Below are 27,147 nucleotides of genomic sequence, written 5' to 3'. Positions count from 1 at the left end.
TTTGACTCAACAAATGCAGCTTAATTTTGAAAATGAAAACGCATTTTCGGTTTAGACTTTTATTTTGAATTAGGAGACATAAATGCTTCCATGGTTTCTTAGTGTCAAAAGGAAACACCCAGTGATTGGAAACTAGGTTTAAAAAGTAGGAAAAGTTGATTTAATTTAACATCTCTTTTCTTGTCTGCAGCAATTTCAATCTAATCCAGTTTCTTTTTGGTTGACCCTCTCCACTTAGCTTTTATGAGGATTCAACTCATTTTCACCAGAGGACACTTCAGCACTTTGCTTTTCCCTTAGAGGACTCTTTGGAACTGTACCATTATATTAACATTAAATTAATAGAATCACTTTAAAACTGGGCTCTTAACTTCTAGTTGCTATTTTAAGAATCTGCCAGTACTTTAGGCCTGCATGGTGGTGCAGTGGTTAGCACACGTGTAGTTTGAATCCCAGCTGGGTTCTTTCTGTGTGGAGTTTGCATATTTTCCAACCTTCTCCCACATCCAAAAACATGCTACACAGGTGAGCTGGTAGCTTTAAATTGTCCCTCGGTGTGCATGTGAGTGTGTTTGTGCGACGCCCTGCAACAGCCTGATGACCTGTTTATTCCCTACAGCAGGGTGGCTCCAGGGACCCCAAAGAGATACTGCAGGGTCTGAAGATGGATGAATGGTTAAACACAGATTCTCACATGTTGAGCGTGTAGTTCTTGGGATTTTCACCTTATAAAAAAACACAGATGGATTTACAGTGAGGGTTTGGCACTTTCTTAAATAGTTCCTTAAATGTATCTCAAACATTAAACTAACTTAACTTTCTTTTCCTAAAGTTTTTTTCTTTTTCTTTCTTTAAGATAATTTCCTCTCTACAGTTTAGTTTTCTGATCTTGACCTGTTCACGCCTTATGATGCCAATTTGTAACTTTTCATTGAATCCAGGACTCCACCTGAGCAGAAAGAACAATCTCAGGTATTTGTTCATATAATTGGAAATTTTCTTTCTGCACGTCCTCCATCATCAGAAAAATATCACAACAATGTGGTAAAACCACCAAAACCTCAGTTTTTATTGGAGTGTCTCTTTAACGTTTATAAAACAGCTAAAAAAACAAGGAAGTTGAGGGAACCTTTTCAAATGTCAGCCTCCAGTTCACACATTTTCTTTCTCTAACTGAATCATTCAACTTCACTTTTAAGTAATTTACGCATTCATTTTTGGCTTTCAAGAAAGGTCCTATATGTCCAAAAGAGGCTTTTACCATCTTTAAACTCTTTCCTTTTTTCATGGCCTCCATTTATTTCCTGGAGTTGTGGATCTGAAAGACCTTTTACAAAGCTTCCATTCAAGAAGAAAATGATGGAAGCCTTCCAGTGTTTAGAGAAGCAGTCAAGTCCTGAAATTATAGACTTCCATCTGGCTCCCAGACCTCGTCCATCCCCTTCAGACAGGACTGTGACATGACCTGAGCTGTGATGGGAGTCCACCTGTCCTCCTGCTTTTGTCTGCCAGCCAATCAGAGAGCCCCAAACAAGAGCCGACTCTCATCCCCGCCGTCTAAACGGGAAGCCACAGCACGTGTGGAAAACCCACTCTGATGTCCCGCCTCTTTTTGCCTGTCCCAACCCACATTGTGGAGGAAAAATGCTGCTGCTGCTGCAGAAACTAAATGAGTTTCCATGATCCACCAAACCAGCCACCATGCATCAGGACCTTTATGGGATGCTTCAGGATCCTGGAGCAGTGGGAATAAAATGCAGCCAACGTTCAAGTCTAATAACACAGCTTTGAAGGTAGAAACAGTAATACTCAGGAAAAAACCAAACGGAAAAGCTTTTAAATCCTCAAACAGGACAGAAACATCTCTATTTTTTGGTTTATGTAGCAAAGTGTTGGACATGTTAAAGGTAACAACACGCCTCCTTCAACGTAAGATCTTTCCTTAAAAACTTCAAATGACCTCCTAGGGGTCAGGAACTGATGTTTTTTTCAAATCTTTTGGCTCGTCGGCTAATTCTTCTACAGTGGAAGGATGCTGCCCCCCCACAATGACACACTGGATGCTGATGTTCTGTTCCATCTCAACTTATGTGATGAGAGGTGCAGAAAGAACCTTTTTTCAGACATGGAGGCCTATTCTGGACTTTTTCAATCAGCAGTCTACAAAGGTTCAAGACTAACTTCAGTTTTCTGCATCTGTGGCTGTTTTTGTTCAACCTTCTCCATGTGTGGCTAATTTGTTTGTTGTATCGCTGACAGCAGATATAGGGTTTATGTAACATAACTGTAAAATAATAATAAATATTAAATACTAAAAGTACAATCTTTCCTTTCTTTATCTTTTATAATTTTAAAAGTCTGCTGCCGCATTCAGTTCATTTCAAAACCAAAATCTTTGCATAAAATGTCTTCAAGCTCTTTTCCAGCAGGCGGATTCTCACTGAAAAAAATAGAAATAAAAAAATCATGGAAAAGATTTCCACAAAATGTGATTTATGTCTTTCAACACGAGGCAACTGTGTTGTTCTACTTTGTTTGGGTCAACCAACTTGACTTAAGTTTGTTCAACTCAATGTTTTCACTTCATTTAGACCAAATGTTTGTTTAACTTCTGTTCCATTAGTTTGTGTGACAGGAAAACTTTAAGTCAATTCTACTTTGATTCACATTTTTTATTTTCACTCTATGATTTTACTGAACTCACACAAGATAAAGTTTTGTCATTTCCTGACTTTAAAACAGAACCTCTAACTTTCAGGGGGGGGTTGGTCATCATCCTCTCTCTCCCTCTAACTCATGGTGCAGACAGAAATAAACACAACAGGTTAAATTACTAGTTAAAACAGAGTAAAACAGCTAGACAACAAAACACAGGGACAAAAACTCACTCTTAACCCCCATCTGCCCCGTCAGGCAAAAGGGAATGGTATCCCACGATTCTTTGCGTTGCCAGATCTTTTGAGACTTTGACACGTGTTGTTTGAACTTATTTCAGTGACGTTGGTTCAATATCTAAAAATTAAGTAAGAAAGACTTTGTAAGGTTTGAAGTCATATTTACTAAACACAGCTATGGCCATCCTAGAAACTGATTTTATTGGAGTAAGAGCCACATGTTGTGGTTGGGGAACTTGTACAAACAGCCTGTTTCATTGTTTTCCGGGTATAAGCTGCAAATGAAAAGCAGCAACAGCTGAGTTTCAGGTGAGCGACACAAGCAGATACGGCAACACATTCATTCACATACATGATTTCCAGGCTAAAGTCACTCTCAAACATTTTTGTGTCGACATGTTGACTCTCTAGACAAACAGAGAGTGAAGCTGCAGTTTTCTGTTTCAGCAGCAGCTCTGCACTGAAGAGAGGACACTTTCCAAGTTGTTACTGAAATAAACAGTCTAAATGTAAAACCATAGAAGGCATTATCTTCAACAATACTTACTGAGCTTCCATTTAGAAACCAGACAAAAGCCCCGTTGGGCTCCAGGTTTCAGTCAGGGCCAGAAAGTGACATCATAAAGCAGGATTCCCCGCAAAAGTCACAAGATGGTCATCAGATGTTACAGAAAACCCCCAAAGTTCTGCTCCCGTCATATTTTGATCTATTTTTAAAGAATTCCCAGTGGTCAAAATCAGAATACCTGTCATTGTCCAGGACATTAGGAGTTTATTAAATACCTCTGAGTTCTGTTAGCGCAAAGTAAGCTTGTCGCCACTTCCCATCATCCATTTGTCAACACTCTCTCCTGCTAGCTTAAGCCCCTCACACCCCCAACCTAACATTACTGCTGCAACAACAATGACCAGCAAGATCAGAACGATCCAGCTGTAGATTTGTGATCCCAATTCCAGCTCAGACCAGGAAAACAAAGATGTTCATGGATCTATTTGTCCATAAGTGGAGGCATCAGAATGGAGCAGAGCAGGGAATTTGTGGTTTAACTATTGTAGCTTCTAAATAACAACTACAAGCTTTTTTAAAGTGCATTTATTTCGTCTGATCCTAATTCATACTCATTCATACTCAGAAATGCACGTTTAAACCTAATTTTCATTCAATAGGTTCTCCATCACGGGAAAATGCAACAAGAAAATGTTCAAAACGCCATTTTCATCGGAGCGGCTCGTGAGAGCCAAACGCTAAATAAACCTTAAGTCACAAAATCCCAATAACATTATTTGCTTTTTTCATTTCAATTGACAACATTTTAAGATTAGGCCAAAAAAAGTGTTTTTCAGGCAGACCGAGTTAAAATGTGTCAATAAAAGGTTATTTTCACTTATAAAATGGTCCAGTTCAATACTCGATTCTGATTGGCTGCTGGGTGTGCATTAAAACCTGATAACCGGACGGTGAAAAAAGAAGTTCCGGTCACCTATCTCAAATCTTCTGTATCACTGCGCCGGCTTCTTTAAAACCACCTCTTGCTTCATCATCTGGACAAAAACAAGCGGTAAGAGGAGAACTTTCTCTCTGAACTGATGCTTTATTCAACCCATCGGCACAATCAGCCTAGATATATAGCTGAATCTTGACTGCAGCGGTGGTGCTGCGCGACGTGGACTATACGTTACGTGATGCGGCGCATCAGGAGAAAGAAAAGAGATCCAAATCGGAAAAAAACAAGAATTCAGGCTTCCACGGCGTGCGTTAAAAAGTAATAAACGCATACTTCGTCGGCCATTAACCCTTACATAATATATTTTACTATGGTTGTAAATTAATGTATTGGATAGTTTTGATTTGCAGAAAATTCTTTTAAAATAAGGGAATAAATTAAAAAATGTATTTGTTAAATGTAATAAAAATTTGGATAATAATTCAAAGACTTATCAATTCCAGCATTTCGGAATTTGATGTTTTAATGAATGATGAAAAATGAAAAAAAATTCAATTCATCATATTTAATGTTATATATTAAAACTCGAAATTACTTATAAATGAAAAAAGCTGTTTCAATGAATTGTGTCATTTTACTGTCTAGTCCTTTAAAAATATAGTTTCCATTTGCTATTGTTTCTTTCTCAAAACTTTTTACTTTACAATACTTTCTGCCTTTTTATCTTTCAGTTTTGATGTGTGGCCAAGAGCTCTGAAAAGAAGAAAAGTACACTTTCAGAAATACATCAAAACAGGGACTATCTTCTTATGTGATCCTGAGGGCGATCTGTCGCTCTGAGCATTCTTCTGCTGAGTTCAGGCATCCAAACCTCTGTGTCAACCTGGAACAAAAAAAGTGTCCTTTGAAATCCTGCTAGATGCCTCCCACCTTCTCTATTGTCTGAATCTCATCAAAAACAGGGTCACCATCACTGAAAACTGTACTGTAGACGCAGTCGGTCAAAACAAACAGATCAATACCTGAATCCCAGCGGCTGACGACACCTGAGAGATTTTCTTTTAGAGTTTTACATCCACAATTTTACTTCAACATTAAAGAAGTTGTAACAGAAAAACCTAAAACGTCCAAGCACTTTCAAAGTTTGTTCTAACCATGTTCTAATCATTGACCGTATTTGAGAACTGGACTGAGTGACCCCCCCCCCCCCCCCTTTGCTTTCCAAACAGGAAGTACCCGCTGACTTCAAGAAGCCAAAATCCTATACTTCTATGTAGAAATAAACAGCTCTTAGTCAGTCATTCTATTCGTCAGAATAGAAAAAAGATACCTGTTTTTTCATGATTTTTTTTCTTTATCACAAGTTATTTAAGCTATAAACTGACCAATCAGAGTTTTTCAATGAAAGTATTTGGTCCAATAACCACGGGTTAATTGTTTGAGCGGTTCTCTCAAGCTGGCTTTAATGCGGTAGGGGTGTGAACTCTAGCCTGATTTTCTAGAGTGGTTGCCATAGAAATGTTGACTAAGACCGACTCGGACCAATCACTGCTTACTGACGTCGTCTAGCTCCAACAGGGTGACGTCCATATTGCAAAATATTGGCAACGTCATTGACCTCATTCGGTTGGAGCCGGAAGCAAGTCATTTTCTAGTCCAGTTTTCCCATAATCAATGGTTCAAACTCAAGAGAAATTTTCTGGCCAATGAAGGACCTTGATACTATTCAGCTAAACAAAGTGAACTGAAATGTTCAGCCGAGTTTCACAGCTAATCACCTAAATCGTCAAAACAAGAGCCAGTGCGTATGCTTGTACAGCACTTTCCTACCGTCCTTGAAGAACCAAGGCACTTTACAGTCACAGTCCCATTCATCCATTCACACACCTTCCACCAGAGGCAAGATGGGGTTCAGCGGCTTGCCCAGGGACACTTTGACACATGGGCGGCTGGCAGGCAAGATAGGAATCAAACCTGCAATCTTCTGATGAGAGGTCGACCGCCCTACCAATGTCCCATGCCCCCATGACATTCCATGCATCAAAGTCAAAATCTGGTGAGTCTTCTGTGGAAGGACTATAATGGTTTCAGAGAGATGAGTTAAATATGCTAAAGCTAAGTATTCAAAACATACGACAGAATGTGCATCTGAGAAAGCCTGATGGGTTTACAGGATCGCCAGAGAAATACAGTGATCCCTCGCCATTTCAGGGTTCATCTTTTGAAGTCTTGCTATTTTGCAGATTTTTGTCTTTTTTTCTAAACAGTGCACTGTGTTCTGCATCCTGATTGGCTGTTGACCTTGGCAGTCAATCTTGTCTGTCCGGGTCTCCTGTACAGAATGCATACAGCTTTCCAGATTCACACCATTTTTTTCATCCTGGGCAGATCTTTATTTTCAATCTATAATTTTGGACTTATTTTATACACAAGTTTAAACTTTGAGAAACAAGACAGAAAAATGTGAAAAAGTTCATGTCTGTCTGAGTAAAGTGTCCAGGTGTATAGGTGTAGAGTGTGTAGTGAAGGGTTTCACAGCCTTAGAATATCTGTACTACTTTACTGGATCTGCTTTAGTGGCGTTTTGGTAAATCCCAAGATTTACAATCCAAAAAAATCTACAAACTGAGTCTGACATGATTCTTTATTTTAAATATGTTGTTTTTCCACAAATTCAGTCTAATTTTGATCATTGTTTCATTAAATACTGGCAGATTCTTAAAATAGCAACTAGAAGTTAAGAGCCCAGTTTTAAAGTGATTCTATTAATTTAATGTTAATATAATGGTACAGTTCCAAAGAGTCCTCTAAGGGAAAGCAAAGTGCTGAAGTGTCCTCTGGTGAAAATGAGTTGAATCCTCATAAAAGCTAAGTGGAGAGGGTCAACCAAAAAGAAACTGGATTAGATTGAAATTGCTGCAGACAAGAAAAGAGATGTTAAATTAAATCAACTTTTCCTACTTTTTAAACCTAGTTTCCCATCACTTTTCAAATGACATTATTTATTTCTAAATGAATAATCAATGTTCCTATTTGTGTTTTTTAATTACTGATTGAATTTCCGACTTAAACCCTGATGTTCCTCTTGTAGTTCCTGATAAATGTTGGTTTTCTTTCATGAGTGATAACTGAACGCTCAGAGATGAAGGACTAAATCTGAACGGCTTCATTAGTTGTGAAGGCTCTCCAGCTCTTTCATGCATCGCTGCTGGACTGGAAATAATCCTGATGAAGACGTCATCACACCTGCTGAGGATTCACTGTGAGAACTGAAGAAGCAGCTTTTATGTGGAGATGAGCAGATGAAGAATGCCCCATCCTTTCATTACAACATCACATTTTCAATACGCAAAGGTTTCAATGAGCAAAGCTGAGAGTTATTTTAAACGGTCCTTCCCATTTATTGTTGACAACTTTAGACTTACAGTCTTTCTCAATCCCTCACTTGTTTTTGTTCATGTTTTCTTTGCATTTGCTCCCATTTATAGATGCAGAAAAACCCGTTTGGACACTGTTAAATGACCGTTTTTGAAGGAGATTTGAGAATCTAGTCTTCTGGACAGATAGCTCTCCTGTTTGCAGTCAGTCAGTGGGTTTCATCAGATTGTCGTCATCTTTTTAAGCTCCTCCTCCTGGAACCAAAGTGACCTACAGCGTTTCTGAAGCAACCCCACAAAACCCTAAACAGAGTCGAGGCTGGTCATGAAAACGTCATTTTTACGCTCCTGAAGAAACAAAAACTACAGCTAGATTAGAGATCTTGCTTTTACTTTGAAGACGTTACTTTCTTTGAAACCAAATATTTAATGTACTCCCTAAAAATCAGTTTTTCTTCCATGGATTTGATCCAAACGTCCCTCCAGAGTCATGCACACACCACATCAATACAGCATCACATGTGAGGAAGAGTTTTAGCTGCTGCTCCAAACCATTTTCTGCAGCTTCTGAGCTCCTTTCTGGAAAGAATAAAGAATAAAAATGTGCAGGGAACTTTAGATCAAAGTGTTTCCTTCTGTTGGAGAGCCTTAAAGCTGCAGGAAAATCCTGCATCCATGTGTTCAAATGCAGGTGAGGCGCAGTCATCAAGAGATTGAATAAAAAGCTTTTACAGCTGCAAAAGCAAGAGTGGGAACATAAAGAAAGGATGTATTACTACTGGAATCAGCAATGACACTAAGTAACCCCGTAGAGGAGAAATGCTATAACAGGGCGTTAATCCAGGATTGTCAGCGGCTGATCCAGGATCTCTTCCTGTTGAGTCACGTATTGTAGATCAGATCATCCCAGTCTTGTTCAGGCGTTCGATCTTCTTCCTATTGTTCTTTGACAGCTCTTTGGTCTTGGTCATGGTGGAGAGGTTGCTGTTTGACAGCTTCAGGACGTTGACAGGTGTCTTTTACACATATGGAGCCACTAATACAGGCAACGAGTGGAGGATAGAAGATCTTCTTAAAGAAGATTTAAGGCCTGGTTTATGTGTCATACTGATTTGTAATTGCTCAGGTTGACTATCACAAGGCCATCGGAAAGGAGTTGCCCCAATCGCTGCACAATGTTACACAAGCTGAAGACATCATCCACAATTGGAATTTCACGCCCATAGTACAATTGCGTTCATATTGCGTCGTTTATCCTAATTATGGCTAATTAATTACAGGTTCATATTTTTGGTTTGTTTGTTGTTTTTTTGTTGGGTCTGGTGGTCTGTAGTTGACTTTTGGGCTGTAAAAACCACCAAGCCCTGGTAGAAATTAAATTATGATTCGAAGAGGTTTTTTAAAAAGTGTCAAAGCGATCTGAGTGGCTGTAAAAAGAGGAAACTGTGCAGAGAAAGCCCATTGGTGCTGTTTAAGGGACAGGTCTGCGCTGTCTGAAATGAGAAAATGAGACAATCAGGGGTTAGTTTGTGTGGGCATCACACCGAGATCCCGCGGGATCTTACGTACCACATGCACGTCCCGCGCGTAAAGGTCAGGGAGTCGTTGCAAAAGCCACAGACCCGTTTAACCCCAGTGCATGTGACTAAAGCTTTAATGACCAGTGTTTGGTGCGTTGCTCGTTACCATAATAAAAAAAAAAACACCACTTGCATTTCAACAATATATTTGCAAGATTCTCAAAATGAAATAAAAGTTTTTAAAATAGGTTAATCAAGTAAGTAAATAATATTTCAAACTTATTACCATTCATACTCAGATCCATACCTGGAAAACATGAAATTTAAAGTATGAAGTCTTTAAAGTTTAGCCTGAGAATGATGCGACACAGCAGTAGTGCTTCCAGTGCACAGAAACCATCCGTCCACCTCCGCGTAAATGAAGAATCCCACTTAATGTAGTTGACTACTCACCACAGTGTCTGCAGGCCTACGTTATGGATCCTACAAGGGTTGCTTCAACCTCATTAAAGATTCATTAAAAAAATCAGCAGGAAAAAAAGTCACTAAGTGTATAACGGCCTGAGAAAGAGAGGCGTGGCCTGAAACATGAGAGATCAATCAAATGCGCGAGTCTCACGGCCAACGGGTGAGAGTCGTAGTATTTACACCTGACCAAGACCAATCTCTGAAGTTACCTATAGAGTTATAAACTCCAGAAAGGAAGTAAAGCAGGCGTATTGACTTTGCTGAACTCAAAAATCTTCCAATAATTGGGGATTGGGCTGATCAAGCTCTTTTCAGTTGTTACCAAAGGTGAGCTTTGTGTTGTTTTTGTAAAGAAAATTATAGAATTATAACAACCAGTCAGTAAAACAAAGCACATCACAGAGAGATTCCTTAATCAAGACAAAGAATCAAATCAGAAACTCAACCAAAAGTAATTAAAAATGATCTGCAAAAGGATTGTAAAGAAGTCCAGTTTGCTTATGTTGTTGTGTAGAAAGAAAAATCTTCCAAAGACTCTCTGACAGAGAAAAGAAAAAATCCTCTCAAGAAACAACCTTCCATCTCATGGCTACTGTGCATGAGGCAACAGGGTAAAAGAAACTAAAAAGAACTGTAAGGAATGAATTCTTTATATCAAGAACTTGATGCTTCTGCAGCCAGACAAGAAGCAGAAAACTTACTGGCTTCTCTGCAGGAAGTCCCACAAATGAGAAACTTAGAAGTGAAGAGCTGAAACCTATGAGGCTGATGTTTTTGCAGCCAGAAAAGCTTCAGAAACTTTGGGGATAAGAGCAGTGGATGTGGAGTTGGTTCTCCTGACACTAGCATTATCAGACGTCAAGGTGAGCGCTGAGTTATTAGATAGATTTAGACCAGGGGTCGGGAACCTATGGCTCGCGAGCCATATATGGCTCTTTTGATGGTCTCATGTGGCTCGCAGACAAATCTTTAATTATACTTTTTTTTTCATTAGACCAGTCCTTCTCGGGCGCGATGCGATGCCAGAGGTGCGCAGTAGTAGCGGTGCTTGGAGAAAAAAATCTGCGCCAGCGCTATCAGTTACTATTATCTATTATTTCACAGAGTTTGTACCAGCCGGAAACCTGTGAATTGCCGTGCCTAAAACTGCGCGCTCCCGTCTCTGAGAAAGAGCGCGCAGTTGCGGGGACGGGATGTGTGAGGGAGAAAGCAGAGGGTGGGGCTGAGGTGTTGTGGGGACAGGCAGCAGGTGAATCGCGCAGGGATTGTAAAAACGTAAAACCCGCTATCCGTCACTCACTGCGGCGTGTGAGTGTGTGTTTGACTCCCCGTCTGCATGTGATCAGTCCGTTACATCTAAAGTACATTCAGACCATCCTATGATCACGTTTAAAGTCTCAACGCCTGCATGAAGCAGAAACTCACCACGTATCAACCAGACTAGACCATCAGCAAAACCACCACGAGAAATACTCATCATTTATTAGCAACAGCATAACGATATTATTAAAAAGAATCCACAGACTTATTGTACTTTAAAAATGTTGAAATTACATCAAATGCACACATTCACTTGTATATTTAGTTTTAACCATATTGTTGCGGACTGAGTTTAACTTGGCTGTTGGGCCGCCTTATAAGTTCTGGAGTTCATTGAACGCATCGATCAAGCAGAGATTTGATTGGCTCTCAGTTCTGTCGCTCAGCCTGTTGTAAGATAATTTGGACCAATGGGGTTCAGCTATGGGCCGAATGAGGGAAATGGGAGGGCTGGAGCGCGAGCAGGGGAATATAAAGTTGGGAGAAGCGCTCTCGTCTCAGCGGGAGAGACTTAGGAGTTGCTGAATTAATTGTACGGCGTTTGTTACAGCCTGCAGTAACCAGAATAAAGAACCTTAAAAGAGGTTAAGTCTCCGTGCCTCAGTGTGGTAAAGGGACACTACATTACTGTATGGCTCTTTCGAAATTACATTTAAAAATATGTGGCGTTTATGGCTCTCTCGGCAAAAAAGGTTCCCGACCCCTGATTTAGAGGGTCAGAAGTTTCTGCTTCAAAATGCTGTAAGTGTCGAGCCACAAAAACAAGCAAAGCTCTGTCCAAATAAAACATAGCAGACAACGATTCCTCCATGGTCATTGGTCTCCAACCTCAGAAGTCAACCCAGGACTTTGACTCCTTCCTGAAGGCTGGAAAGCAATTTAAAACTGAGAACTTTCAGCAGATTGTGAAGGACTCTGATCTGAAGACAAAACATTATAATAAAAATAACAAAACCTCTATCATTTCGGGGAAAAATACTTTATAGGCGTGAAAAAGATCATTTCAAAAAAGTCACAGCCAAAGAGGACTCCAGAAAAGCTCTACTGTGCACACGTGAGATACACAAGTACACGAGATACGTGAACGCAACCTCTCCCTCCCCAGTAGTGGTATTATCTACAGACAGTATGGGCGGTTGCCCAAGGCGCCAATTCAAGGGAGGCGCCACCCAACTGCTTGGTGTACAGAAATCTGGACCTTGGACCATCTGTCCCCTACCCCATCCCTGGTGGGGCGTGCAGGGACCTTTGCGACGGCAGCCGTGTCCCCCGGGTGCCGGTTTCCTGGGCCCGGCGGTGCTCTCTCCACACGGGGAGAGGGATCCCTGAGCTCTCTGGCAATGCCAAAAGCCGGGGTGTCTGTGTCCCTGTGGGGTGGGTTCTGGTCCTTGCCGCCGGGTGCTGGGCCTCGTCAAACTTCCAACTGTGGCCGAGCCTGGTCGGGCCATGTCTACAACAACCTTTGTGGGCCCCCTTCTCCCTGGGGTGCCCCCCTCCTGGGCGGGGGCGACTGGCCCCTGTCTTGCACCTTTCTGGACCAACCGTGGGTCTGGTGGATGGCTGCCTGGAGTGCGGAGCGGGTCTCCCTTGGGGGGTCCTGGCTAGTACCTGGGGTTGGGGCTGGGGGATGCCCAGAACCCCTGGGTGGTGATGGGGTGCTCGTCTGGCGCTGTGGGCACCCCTCTCGGGTGGGGCCGGGCGTTGGGCCCTCCTGGCGCTGCGGGGGGCTGCTCTCCTGGTTGGGCTAGGGCAGCACTCTCTTTCCCCCCATGCCTCCCTACTCGTGGCGGTCCTGCTGGCCCTGGCCTGGGTGGCGGGCGTGGTCACCAGGGGGGCGGTTGTTCTCTGCCTGCTGCCGCGTGGCGTTGGGGGCTTCTGGCTGCCGCGGCTGCTGCGGCGGGGGTCTTGGTGTTGGGATGGCTGGTAACTCCCCCTCCTTTTTACATTCCATCATCCATTTTAGAAGAACATAAACACTCAACTGAGCACAAGTGTTAGGTCACCTTTGCACAAATAGTTTGCGTGATTGAATGAAATATCTCACACTACTTGGCTTGAAGGCATAAGTATGCGTGTGTGAACAATATCTGTATTGTGTACATGTTGACATGTTGACATTTTTTCCGCTAACAGGTGTGTCTATAACATTTGAGTGTGTGTGAGGACAGGCCCTGCCCCTTTGAGATTTGTATTACATCTGAACCTCACTGTTATGATAAACATCCAGTAGCTTGTTGCTTTATGCTGCTTCATGGTTTTACCACCCTCCCCCCTCCTATGATCACCCTCCTATCCTCTTCTCTCTAACATCCCTCTCTCTTCTTCCCTCCTTTCCTTTTCTTCGGTTTTCTTCGGTTTTCTTCCGTCCGGTCCAACACAAAAGATTTTCAAAAACAATTAAAATGAATAAAGTTTGACCTCAATTACAAAAGGGGTTTATTCAGACATACCTTTGGTTTGTCAGAAGATTAATAACCCCTCTTGTTAAAGTAAAATATGTCCAACACAAGAGGCATTCAGCTCTCATCTGTCTGCCCAGCTGTTGGACAGGACAAGTAAAAAACAAAAAGAAAGAAAAAAAAAAAAAGAAATCTGTCACCATCATATTGGCGCAGGTGCCGCGCTCAGCCAACAGGGACGCGTGCAGCTCCACACGTCGCGTTCCTGTCAGCTGAGAAGGCACCGGAACGGTGTGTAAAGAAAAAGAGGGGGGGGTCGGTTCAAGTCATAGACTGTGAAAACAATAGACGAATCCAGGTGGGACATCACCCACAAGTACGTTACCTCCAGCTCTCGCGAAATGAGGCAAAGACAACTACTGTGGCTGTTGCCATAGATACAATAACACAGAGTGACTCGGACCAATCACTGTCGACCCCTTCTGTCTACAAATTAAGTAGACAGAAGGGGGGGGGGGGGGGGGGTGTCAAGCCTGCTTTATAAAATCTTTTTGAAATCAGGCACACCGTGACATTATATAACCTACATTTATTACAGGTATGTAAAATGCTGTGTTTTTTGTTAACTTTTGTGTGAAATGGCCAAATAAAAATAGGGAACACAAAGCGATGAGGTCAGCAAGGTAAAAATTATTTAGTTGATGATAGGGCTGCACGATATGAGGAAAACTCGCGATATGCGATATTGGTAATTAATATTGCGATAACGATATAAATTGCGGTATATAAACAAATAGCAAAAAAAAACAAAAACATCATTTCCACTTCAATGCAACAGTTTAAAAATTATACTCCAACTGACCCTTGTCGACGTAGGAGGCAAACGTCAAACATAAAAGGGCTCATCTGATTGATCAAAAACGTAAACGGGTCCTTCTGATTGGTTAAATGCATAAAGGGATTTATTTCATTTGTTCAATATTTCAAGTTGCCATGAGTTTGTTTTAGTTTGGTGGGGAAGTTTCTTGTCAAGCTGGGTCGGGTCTCGCCCGGGGAGGAATTCGGTGTAGAACCGCCACTGTTCCTCCCCCTGTCAGTCATGTTAATTCCCATCTGTGTAGCGTTTGGCTGATGAAGCAGCAGAACGTGACGATTTCTTACTGGATCCAGAGAGAACTGGAGAATAAACCTGCTGGACAGAGTTTAACAGAAAGTGTTGATTTTGTTCTTAGACACTGATGCTAAGATTGTATGATGATAATGAGCTAATGAGCTGGATGAATACAACAAAGTTCATTCACAGGACATTCATAAAGACATTATTTATTAAATATAATAACGGACTTGAATCCACTGATTATGAAGCTTTATTAGCAGTGTATACATGTCCACCCCCACTCCATGGGGCCGTGTCAGACAGCCTCCAAAAATGCCTGTATGTTTACTGTCAACGATTTAATGGCAAGAATGTAAAATATTCTCATGTTTTCAGGCTTTTTTGTTATGATGTCATCTAAAAATGAATCACCTGGAGGCAGAATTAAAAAAAAAAGTCTGTCAATCATTTTCTGTAAATCTGCCCCCCCCTCAGCCTGTTTTCATTTGAGTTTACAGTTAGATGACATTAAAAACATGTTCAGACCATTTATGAAACGTTATTTTCATAACAATGTCAGAGAATAATTGTCATTCTCTTCAGCTGGTTCAGACTACAGGACTGACACAGCCCTCCTCCAACGTTTTGGAAGTTGTGTAATAGGTAAGCAGTCACAGGAGAGCAGGTTGGGGCAATCATAGTTGTCAACAATGATAGAGTACAAGTGAAGTAGTAACCCTTCTCTGCTGCTTTCAAATCAGCTGAAATCCAGGCGTCTGGATCCAAACTGTCCAGATGCCTGGAAATCTATCACTGGGTCTTAAGTTTGAACTTCTTAGTTTCCGTATTTCACAATTAGATCCACTCTCTTTATACTTGAATAAAAAGATTGCACAAAATGTGAAAAAAGGAACAAGTGGTTTAAGACATTTATCTCAAAAACAATGACTTTGTTACCACACTCTAATTGATGCAGTCACTCAAATGACCAGGTGACATTTTTTGCATTCTTTCATTTTTTTAATTCTGCTTACCCACAAAGAAAATGTTGACTTTTACCATAATTGGAGAGAAGAATAAGAACGGACTCAAGATAATAACAAGTTGACAGCTGATTGAGAAGTCTTTTGTATTGCGCGCCAAAGGATCTTTAGCACAGCCACTGTAGATTGATTAGGAAGCGTCTGTGCTTGATTGCGTGTTCTCATCAGAGATAATATCTCTTCCTGTGCAGGACATCATCAGCACTTTCTCCTCTTTCACACCAGAAATGAGCCTGCAGCTTGGCTGTTGCATAACACTTACTTTTAGCTAGAACAAAAGCATTAGGTGATCAATTTCTGAGCTTCATGTAATGGATAAACAGTTTTAATGCCAGCCACCTTTTTCCTTAGTTATGTTTCTTTGTTTTCATTGATTTTCCAGACTCAAAGTTGAGATTAAATACCAGCAGAGTCCTGCTGTTTACGGCTGTTTCATAATATATGCATGGAAATGCTGCATTTTAGAATAAGACTCACTGTTGGTGAAAAACCTCTCCGCTTCAGTGTATGTGGGTTACCCATGCATAGACTGCAGAGTTTAGCTTAAACATTTTTGTTGTTATGTGTACTGGTGATTTGCTGCCACGTGGCCTGCTTGGCACTGATTTTTGTTTTATTTTTTCAGTAATAGCGATCTTCTTTCTGGTTGAAATGCAACACATCTGAAGAGGAATGAAGCAAAGTCCTTTTCTGAAGCCCAGCCAGCTTGATTTCGATCTTTAGAGCAGATAATAGGAAGCCTTTTGGCTAAATAATCAAATGAATGCCTCCGGTCTCCTTTAAGAAATCCAGAACTTGGTATCTCTCTTTGGATAATGAGTGTGAAGTTGCACAGCTTGCTCTGCTCTGTGTTTGCAGTTTCTCCAACCGCTGCCTCTTCCTCTCAGATAAAGAAAATGTGATCTCTTTGTCATTGGCTGTCTATGGCGCTCCTGCAGCATGGACTCATAATGTCTTTCCTTACAGGCTCTGTCAACAGCATGGGACAGCAACTAGGAAAGAGGGAGTCGCCCACAAACAGCAAGGTATGTATGAGGGTGAAGATGATGAAGTCCTGGAGTTTCAGGTCATTGTGTGTGCATTCAGACATGGAGGATGTATGTTTTTGACATGTATTTTCTTCTGTCCCTTATCGATGCATGAGCTGCTTGTAATCAGCACTTTGTGCTGCTTTGCCATTGATTTCTATTGAGCTTTTCTTTTCATAGTTCACTTCACAAAGTTAAAATAACTCCCATTTAGGTTGTCTTCTTCTTTTCCTTGCCTTTTGGATCCTAACTCTTAAATCAGTGAAGTGTGAATTACGCTGCCTCAGAAACCACCTTATGGTCCTTTAACAAAAGCATTAGGTGGCAGCAAATCTGGAGCACAGCTTTGACTCTTGCTGCTAAAAATTCAATCTTTTTTCCTTTTTTATTACCGTGTTTTCCACACTGTAAGACGCACTCAGAAGCCTTTCATTTCTTATGTGGAAAAGGCCTTATAATCCGTGTAGGTTGTGTTTACTGATGTTGACGTGATTCTGAGAAGCACACAGTTATTGTAAATACACTAACGTGTAGCGTGTAGACTGTTTTCGTTTGTGTTACCAACAAGGTTGGGAGTTGGCCTAGTCACAGTAACGTTTGTTTTTAGCTGTGTCATTTTTGTTTGTTTTTTCTTTTGTATGTTGCGATCATGGTTAGGAGTTACAGGTAATTTGAAGACGTTAACGCGGCTAACGAGTTACAAACAAGTTCTAGAGTTAATGTGAACGATAAAGTCTGACTGATGGACTTATCTCTGACTCTTCTGTCTCGCTTTATGTGTCTTGTAGTTTGGTGCATCTTATATGTGTCATAAGTTGAAAAATGGATCATTCATTGACGGTGCGTCTTATAATCCTGTGTGCCTGCAGTTTAGAAAATATGGTACTTTTTGTAAAAGTTTGCTTCAGGTTTCCCAACAGTTGGTGCAAAAATGTTTGAAGCGATGCAACATCTTTGCTTTTCAAGATTTTTAAGCCGACTCAGCTGTGTTTTTGTAGAGTTTAGGTCTTAATTTTTACTGCGATCTTGTCTGACAGAAGCTTCTAACTGTTGGAGGGTTTGCCCTTTGCTATGAAGGTGTCTTCCTTTATTGTTGTCCAAGATGTTCTCTGTTGCCGGAAAATATTTAGACCCAAACTTTTCTAAAGTCTGCAGACTGTGGTTCTGTGTCGTCATGGTGAAAAACAATCAGCTTCCCCTGAAAAGGATGTCATCTGGGAAGCATTTCGATCTCTAGAAACTTTATGTACCTTTTGTCATCGATAGTTCCTTCCAGAACATGCAAGTACACATGCACCCCCATATCATTAGACGAGGTGTCAAACTTATTTTCACCGAAGGCCACATCAGCATAGTGTGATCATCCTCAAAGGGTCAGATACAACTTATACATGTAACTAAATGTAATGACAAATACATGTAACTACTCCTTAATGTTAAATAACTCATTATTTATTTATTAGAACCTTTTGAAGTGACAATTACAGTTGCATAGAAAACATGTTTTCTTGTTACTGTAGTATAAATCCTTTTACATTTGATTCTGTCAGGTTAGGTTATATGGACAGTGTTTAAGTCCTAATGTATCGTTGCCCAATCAAATGTTCAAGTCCAATTCCCCCCAGATATGAATAAATACACACCAATTTTTATTTTCTATTTTAATAAATTAAAAACTTGTATACTCTAGCCACATTTGGCCCGCAGGCCTTGAGTTTGACACATGTGTCATTAGAGATGCTGACCTTTGAACTGCATTCTGGACCTTCTGTTTTTGTCCTGAGCGTCATGATTGTCAACAGTAAAAAAAATGAAGCAAGCGTTTTAACTTAACTTAATTTAACTTTAGCTTTAGTGTTGACTATCGTATTTATTCAACCTTTCACACAAAATCCAAGATTCCAGCGGATTCTAAAGTAAGTAAAGTGTTGAAAAAGAAGGTAAAAGCCCTTTTCTCTGCTTCAGGATGGGCTGGTTCACGTCGATCGTGTGAACGGTGGAAGAATTGCAGTGAGAGCGTCTGTCATTCAGGTGTTCCTGGCGACACTTCTGGTGTTAAAGGATTAAACCATTACAGCTTATTCCACAAGATCAGTTTCACACTCAACCATGTGCATCAATTGTGGTTCTCTTTTTTTCATTAGAGTTTTAGTCAGCATTTAAAAACAGCTCATGCTTCCCGTAAGTATTCCTATCCAGTGATGTCAGTATCACAGTCTTGCCAATTAGTGTTGCAGTCCTGTCTGAAGGACAGAAGACCCAGAGAAAGGTCTTTACCCTTGTCCTTGAGATGTTTCAGTTTCTCTTCCCTTTCAGTCTTCTCCTGCAGATTGGTGATACCGTTTGCAAAGTATTTGAAGTTTGACATTGAAGAACTAGTTTCTAAAGTATCCCACAATTCTTTTACAAACTATTTCAGGGACTTGGGAACCTTCACACATCTTTCCTCTGAGGAAACTCTGCCTCAGAAAGACTTCTCTGTTACTATTCTTGCTGTACATTTATTATCACTATTGGAGGCCAGACGTCCTTTTAGTTGAATCCCTGAAAAGAGTTTATTTTTCTCCAAAGATCTGTTGCAGGACCCAAACAAATATTGATCTCATTCATTGTTTAAAAAAAGTGCATTTTCAACATAAAAGTTAATATTAAAGATTTTATTCTTTTTACATTTTGAAAAAAACATTGTGTTTTTACGCAATGAAACTGCATGTTTACTCTACATTTCTACTCAAACGAATGTATCATCAGGAACGTGTTGTTAGAACATTGAGGCTTTTTCTAGTCAAATCCTTTTGTCGTTGTTCAGACGGCTTTATATTTAGTGATTCTAACTGTCTGCTTTGAGTTGATGCATCACTGACTTCACGTGACTTGATCACTTTTTGAGTTTAAATCAATTAGTCTTTAGGAGAATAAAAGCTTTTTATCTGGAGATGGTCCCTTTGGACTAATGGACCCACTCCATTGAAAGTTGTGTCTTCGGTTCTTCTGGAATTTTTCTGGCGATGGAGGACATATTCTTAGAAAAATCCACTCATTTGTGAGAATTTCTTTATTCAAAGTGCTGTGAATAATGAGCAGACAAAGCAAGGGTTGTTATGTAGAAAATACACTGGGCGGGGCCTCAAGCTCCCTGTTCTCCTCCAGCCTCCTGCAGACAAATAGATCCATGAACGTCTTTGTTTTACTGGTCTGAGCTGCTGTCTGGCTCCCAACTTCACGGCTGAATAGATCTGATATTGCTGCCATTGTTTTTGCACCGCTAATGTTAGGTTGGGGGTGTGAAAGGCTGAGAGGGAAAACAGAGAGCTCTTATTAGTTATGAGTGATGGGAAGGGGAGTTGGCTCGCTCCACGTCAACAGTCCTGCCGCACACAACTTGGTGGCAAATTTCTATTGAACTCCTGCTGCTCTGCAGAAACTATGTCCTAGAAAACAACACGTTTTCTGATTGAGACTAAAAACGGCATCATCATAATCAAAACACTACCTTAACTCAAAAGATGATCGCAGTGGGACTTTAAGAAGCGGATAAAGTCTGAAGACTAAAAATGTTGACACCAAATTTCTTATTCCACACACCTTAACATGTTGATGTCTGGCATCTTGAGAGCAACATGAGAAATGAAGGGTTGAGACTCCATTTTTTGTTTTTGTAAACGTTAATCTGACTGTAAGATTATAAAAACATATTTCCTCTCAGATTAGTCTGTTAACCACAAACGGATTTGTCCGTAATAAATGTCAGAAATGACAGTTTATGGCATATTGTGCTCCGTCTGATCGCTCCCAGTCTGGATCTCACCAATAAGCAAAAATTGGTTGCCATAGCAATAACTGAAACATAAATCTCCATGGTCCTCATGTGGTGCCTGATTAAAAACCCTTGAAAGCATAATCCCCACTGCTGCTGCTCTTCAATTCTATTTGAACTGGACGCAGTAAACAGACGAACGTGACACTAAACTCTCTGCAGGTGCTCATTTTACAATCAGCTGCAACAAAGTGACCATAAGGCCTCAGCCAGGCTGGTGGACGGCCATATATGATGGATGAAGAGGCACTTTCTGCTGAATTCAGACCGGAAGGCACAAGACTCACTGATGGGAGTGTTACTGCTGCTGTGAAACCAAGGCAATTACTGCGCTGAAAGGCAGCTGAGGATCTGTGGTGTAAAGCTGGAAGAAAGACAAAAAAAATCTAAGAATTAAAAAAAATCCAAATTTTACCTTTTCAAATATTTTTAAGTGCAGTAGCTAAGACGTCACTAACTTGAAAAAGAAGCCTTTTTTAAACTCAGCTGGTACACTTGGAGGAGAGCACTTAACAGAGAATCTCTGCACTGATAGCACTGTAATTAAATAGAACAAATGCTTTTTTCCTTAATCTTTCTGCTCTATAGGTGCAGAAATTACAGGTCAGATGCCCCCATTTGGCTTGTCAGAGAGGGATCACGCTTAAATGACATGTAATGTAATTTCATGACATCATGTAATTATGCCTGAGCCTTGTTGAGGTCCTCTCTATCCTGCTTTTTCTACATCACAGTGGCTCCAATGAGTTTGTCTCATCGTAGCAGAAGCTCTAATTTATCCTCATCCTTATGTAGACTTGATCACGCAGGTGGTTTGCAAAGGTGAGGCTCTGTCATTGCTCTGACCACACTGTGAATTCCCCAAATGTGGGAATCTCAACTGCACAAACAAGATTTCTCTTCAACCCACTCCTTTTCAAGCACGCAGTCTTGCTTTATCTGTCGATTTTACACTCTTGGGTATATTTTCATATCTGTTTGAAATAAAATTGAAATTGAATGCTACAGAGAAAGAGGGTCTTGTGGCCTCTAAAAGAAGGAGGTGTAGCAGGAAAGAAGCCTCTCTGGGGCTGATGTGCTGCAGCTGGATTCCTGTTCCTGCCAAACACTGGCAGACAAGCAGAAGTGGATTGATTTGTCGAGTGTGCATCTGGTAGGAGAACTCTAGCACAATAGCATATGAATATTGTGGTTCGCGATTGTCATTTGTTTACTTGTTTACTGACTTAAGAGCCAGTTGTCATGGTGACAGCCGCGCAGGAACAAAGCGTGACGGAAGGGATACGGGTTGTGTTTAGACGGTGTTTGTTGGAGCCGTGATCGCTCAGGCTGCCCCTCGTGGCTTAGTCAAGATAAACTCTCTGCTGTGACTCTGAAAGGCTTTTTTCCCCTCGAAATGGACAATTTGAAGAGGAAAATCCATTTTTATTGGGCTTTGTATAAAAATGCTTGAATTATTGAAACGGTATCACTTTGTTTAGGATCATCCCAGTCTTTTTGGTGTTTTAACATGTTCTTGTGGCTTTTTTCTGTTGATGGAGGACATGTAAAAAAAATGTTTTGATTAGAAAATGCATTTCTGAGTGTTCCTTGATTCAAATTGTTGGAGTAGACCAGAAAAAAATGCTGTTTATTAGTGACATAGAAAATATGCTGGGGGGTCACACGCTCCGAGCTCTCAGCAACTGGGAGAGGAAGGGGGGACGGGGTTGCTCCTCATCAACACCCCGCCCACAGTGAACCTCAGAGGTGATTTTCTAACAAACTCCTGCTGCTCTACAGAAACTATGTCCTAGGAGAATGACCGTTTTTTTGGTTTTGGCTGAAAACAGCATCATAATAATTAAAAGACCACGCAGAACACTTTGAAAAAGGATCAAAAGATGATCAGATTTTTGACATGCATGGTTCCAGCCTACAGGACACCGCCTTGAGGCTCAGCCTGAGCCCATTACTGCTAATTATCTTCCTTTTCCTGAGCCTCTGAGGTGTCAAATCAAAAACTACAGCTTTTGTGATTTCTTGCTACCAGCTGTAATAAGCCAGTGAAATATTCTACACAAGAGCTTCGATAAGCCTAAATAGCTGCCATTGTGTCATAAGGGTTAGGCTGGGAAACGATTTGAAAGTGGTTTAGTGGTTTTTGCTGACTTTGCGTTTGTTTAAATTGCTCATCCTTACTGTAGAGAGAAAAACTGTCCATGTTTCTCTACAGTTTCTCAAATCTTTTCATTTAGTTACTTTATTTGTTGTTTTAATTGGAGTTCCTGTGTTCTTTTCCATCTACCATCCCTGCAATATCAGTAAACATCATTCTTCGTGTTTAAATGTTAGCATAGAGGATTTGATTAGTTAAGACAAAAGTCAGTCTAAAAGATCCGGGTTTGATTTGTGTGGACTTTAGGATTCTATACCAGGAGACAACTTTCAACAACAGCGACTCACACAGGTCATGCAATGCTTAAAAACCAGAAAAACATGTAAACGACTGCAGCCTTTATTTTCTTATATAGTCAGCCTCTGCGATTCCACTTTAAAAAAGGGACTGGACAAAAAATTCCAGGGGGGTTTGGGGGAGATTCAGAGAGTATGGAAGCGATTCTGTAGCATAATTAAAAATAAAAGTCAGAACCAGAAATGCTTTTTCATTTTCAAAATGAAGCTGCATTTGTTGACTCAAAATTAAAATGAAAAATCAATACTTCAAAATGCTTTTTCTTCTTCAACAACGCTTATTCTGTCACTTAATTAAAATGATAAAGTAAATAGTATTTGACAATTCATTTTCAAAAGGTTCTCTGGTAAATGTGTAGCAAAATTCATTTAGAAATGTCTAATTTGACAATTATAATGGATGAACAGAAATGCTTTTAATTTTCAAAATGTAACTGCATCAAATGACTCAAAATTAAAATGAAAAATCAATACTTCAAAATGCTTTTTCATTTTAGTCTTTAACAACGCTTATTCTGTCACTTATTTAAAATGATAAAGTAAATGGTATTTGATATTTCATTTTTTAAAGGTTCTCTGGTAAATGTGTAGCAAAATTCATTTAGAAATGTCTAATTTGACAATTTAAATTGAGTCACAGAAATGCTTTTTCATTTTCAAAATGTAACTGCATCAAATGACTCAAAATTAAAATGATAAATCAATTCTTAAAAATGCTTTTTCATTTTATACTTAAAACCGCTTATTCTGTGTCATAATTAAAATGAAAATGCAAAGAGGGGATTGCATTTTCATTTTAACATCCACCCTGTGAACATTGTCGCATAATTCAATTCCACTTAGCATTTCCAGAGGGGAGGGGGGCGATGTCGTTAGTGCTATCTCCGTGTGTCCGGCTGCTAACAGACTCATGTTAGCAGCAGTGTAGCTTTGTGTTAGCGGCAGAGAAAAGGGCTTTGTGACGTTTGTGAACTTCTGATGATTTTACACAGCTTCTCTGGACAACGTAGCAGCATTTCTGCCTTCTGTGGTCCTCCTTCGGACGCACAGCGGTTCGTCGAAACTTCCCCCCGGACTAGCTTTGTCTTCAGACCGGCAGCCGCCTTCGTATAGCGAAGCACGAAGGCAGAAATGCTGCTACGATCTGTGAAACCATCGTAGAAATTTGTGTTTCCAGTTGTGTCCAGAACAAAATAAAGGCTGATGTAATTCCCACATATTTACATCCAAGTTGCTCGTTGCGGCATTGCCCGCACAGAGTTTTAAGTACCTTTATTTTTAGCATTAGGCTAATATTTTTAGCACATGTTAACCTAATGCTAACCCGTCTTTCGGCTAATTGCAACGAAGAAAAAGCCCTGACCGCACAGATTTAAAAACGTATGAGCGAGCAGGCCCTTGATAATAATCATGACAGTAATAAAGCACATTTAGAAGATAGTCTCCTGCTAGTCTCGCGCTGATTTTGCTGTTGGATGACAGCTGGAGCCCCATCAACAGCTATAGGAGATTTCATCAAGCTAAACGTTTGCTGGTTGCACCAACACGCACTCATCGGGAAGCTGCAGGAGACTTTAGAAATTCACCTCTGAGTTGTTGGCACAGAGCAACCACGCCCCCCTTCCCCTCTCCATTGCTGTGCTGTTGCCCACCCAGCACGTTTTGTACATAACAAATAATCTCTTTTTCAAATAGCATTTTTTTAATATCTGCTCCTGATTTACAACAATTTGAATAAAGAAATGTTCTTAAATGCAATATTAAGCTTAATTATCTTTATATGTCCTCCGTTCCTCCATTATGAGAAAATGCCACAAGAACATGTTAAAAACAACAATGACACCGTTTTCATCAGAGTGGGTCCTTATTGAATTCTATAGGAGACTTCCAGCACACGTCTCTTTAACTGAAGCTCCTGAAAACTTGAGTTTGTATAAATTATCCACAAGTAAGTCGGGTTTTGAGTGGAGCGAAAGAAGACCATCATCGTCTGGAATCAAATCTGATTAAGGTTCTTTCTCAGCACCCCTTAAATGTTCCATTTACACTGAAACCCCCTTTGTGACTGAATACACGAGCAATTCTCCAAGTAAGGTAAAAACAGTTGAAACTCTTGGCTTTTCCCATAAAGCCAGGCTGGTTTAGACAGCATTTTATTCTCATACATCAAATCATCATTAAAAATTGCAATTTAATCAGGAATTATTAATTAACATTGATCTTTTTTTCATAACCTGAGTTATTTAAAAGAAAAATATGCACAAAGAGACCTTTACCTGCACGGTGTGTGCCGTCTATCCATTTTCTACTCCTAACGAGGGTTGCTGCCATAACAAAAGAGGGTTACACTCTATATAGATGACCACTCATACTCCGATTCACTCCAGAACGGCAATTTAAAGCTTCCACTTAAGCGTCACATATGCTTTTAGAGTGCATGAGGAAGCCAGAGTTCCCACAGAAAAGACCCCAAACTGAGACCGTCGTGCTGGAAAGGAAGAGTCCTGACCACCACTTTGCAGAGCAGTCTCTCTGCACTGCATCACTAAGAATATTGGAACCAAAAATAAATGTACACACTAAAAAGAAATTGATAAAGTTCAATTATATTAGCATATAAAAGATTTTTCGTCAGACTATCTTGTAAAAAGGCAGGTTTTTTACTAGCAGCAGCAGCAAGAGTTGAATAAAATGCTGTATTTATGTTTAACTGTGGCACTCCAGGTGCTGGTCATTACTCAAAATAGCAGTTTTACAAATCGAAAATGTCTGCTTGCTTTGATGATTCAAGTAGTTGGTAGAGTATACTGAGGGACGTGATTGCTCACAGCAAGCAGGAGTCGAAACGCAGATGTTTACAAGAATATCACGCTAACAATGAAAGGCAATGCATAACATGTATTGATACTGATGACGGGTTTTTAGACTAATTTATTAGACAGATATAAGACTTTATATTATATGAAAACAAACAGACCACCCGTCCACTGATGTGAACATCAAGACTTTACCTTGAAATGAAGATGCACCCGAGATGAAGATGATTCTTGTCAATAGATGGAAGAACAAAATACAACTCTCTTTTGATAAAGACATTCATTACCGCCGGCAACACTTTTAGTGTTATGTCAGTGTGTCCCATCTGGACAGGGATGCATACATTTACACTATGTCTATACTTACAAATCTATTCTGACCACATAGGGATTATGATGAGATTTTACAGAAACAGTAAAATATGTGTAGCCCACTTATAAAAAGGATTTATTTTTCTTACAGGTTTTTAAAGGGTTAATTTCCCTACAGACAATAAAAGGGTTAATTTTTAATTTGCGGTAGAGATGGTTTGGCCCTCCAGGCATACCATGCAGGGCTCTGTGGAGGGTGCCATCTTGTGTCTGCGTGTTTTTTTTTCTTGTAAGCACGAGGCAGACAAGGAGCTGCGTGACCAGCAGAGAAAGATCGGCAGTGTTATAGAAAGAGGAAGAAAAATAAGTTGAAGAATTAAAAGAAGCTACTTTTTGTTTTTTAAGATCGGTTACGTTGTGTGCCGAAAGAACATTTTCAGAGCGGCTACGTTGTGAACGTGTCGCGTTTAAGAATTCTTGGAAATTCCGGTAAGTAGGAAAGAGTTGTATATGGAGTTGACGGTTATGTTTTAAATTAAATTCTGTTAAAAAGGGGAACAAAACAATTCGGAGTATATAGAAAATGTTAATTTTTGTTCTGTGTTATAAATGTTTACTTTATCTGATTTCTTTCTGATATACATATGCGTGAATATGTATTTTTGATAAGTTAATTGAAATGGTGGTTGAAGTATTCATTGTTTAAAAGAATTGTATTATACCATGGTTATAATAATTTTATTTGTTAAAACTTAATTCATACAGTTATTTTTTCAGATTTGTGGAAAGGGAAAATCCTTTTACTAATAGTAAATACTTGTTAAAAGAATTACTGATTTTTTTGTTTGTAAATTGGTTTTGGTGAACTACTAAAAACAAAGAACACCATAAAAACAATTTCCAAATTACAGGGAAAAGATACTGAGTTTATTCTGTACTATGTGCAGAATTGTTTTGATGACCCTCAATTGTAGCTCGGACTACAATTCTTCGTTGGAAGTCGATGGCGAGCCAGGCGTAGAACGAGAGTATCCTGTTGAAGATTGAAGTACAGTGTGGCCAGCTGTTACTGATTCCCATCAACAGGATTGAACCCAATCTGACAGGACAAGTGATAAGGAACATTCCCATACACACTCACTTATCATACCCGGGTAG

At 40.1% G+C, this 27,147-nt stretch overlaps 1 protein-coding gene across 5 annotated transcripts in view; it reads left to right on the top strand.

The window, feature by feature from the left end:
* mbp (myelin basic protein) overlaps positions 1 to 27,147 on the top strand; it is a 118,322-nt gene that overhangs the window by 26,358 nt on the left and 64,817 nt on the right. For all 5 annotated transcript variants that reach the window (XM_023964330.1, XM_023964329.1, XM_023964328.1 and 2 more), the window contains exon 2: positions 16,529 to 16,587. In XM_023964330.1, coding sequence (XP_023820098.1) covers positions 16,529 to 16,587 — 59 coding nt within the window. The remainder of the gene's footprint in view (positions 1 to 16,528; positions 16,588 to 27,147) is intronic.

Source organism: Oryzias latipes, chromosome 16, assembly GCF_002234675.1.
Source record: "Oryzias latipes chromosome 16, ASM223467v1".
Classification (NCBI taxonomy): Eukaryota; Metazoa; Chordata; class Actinopteri; order Beloniformes; family Adrianichthyidae; genus Oryzias; species Oryzias latipes.
Note: the sequence above shows the minus strand (reverse complement) of the source record. Positions and strands in the feature narration are given on the sequence as shown.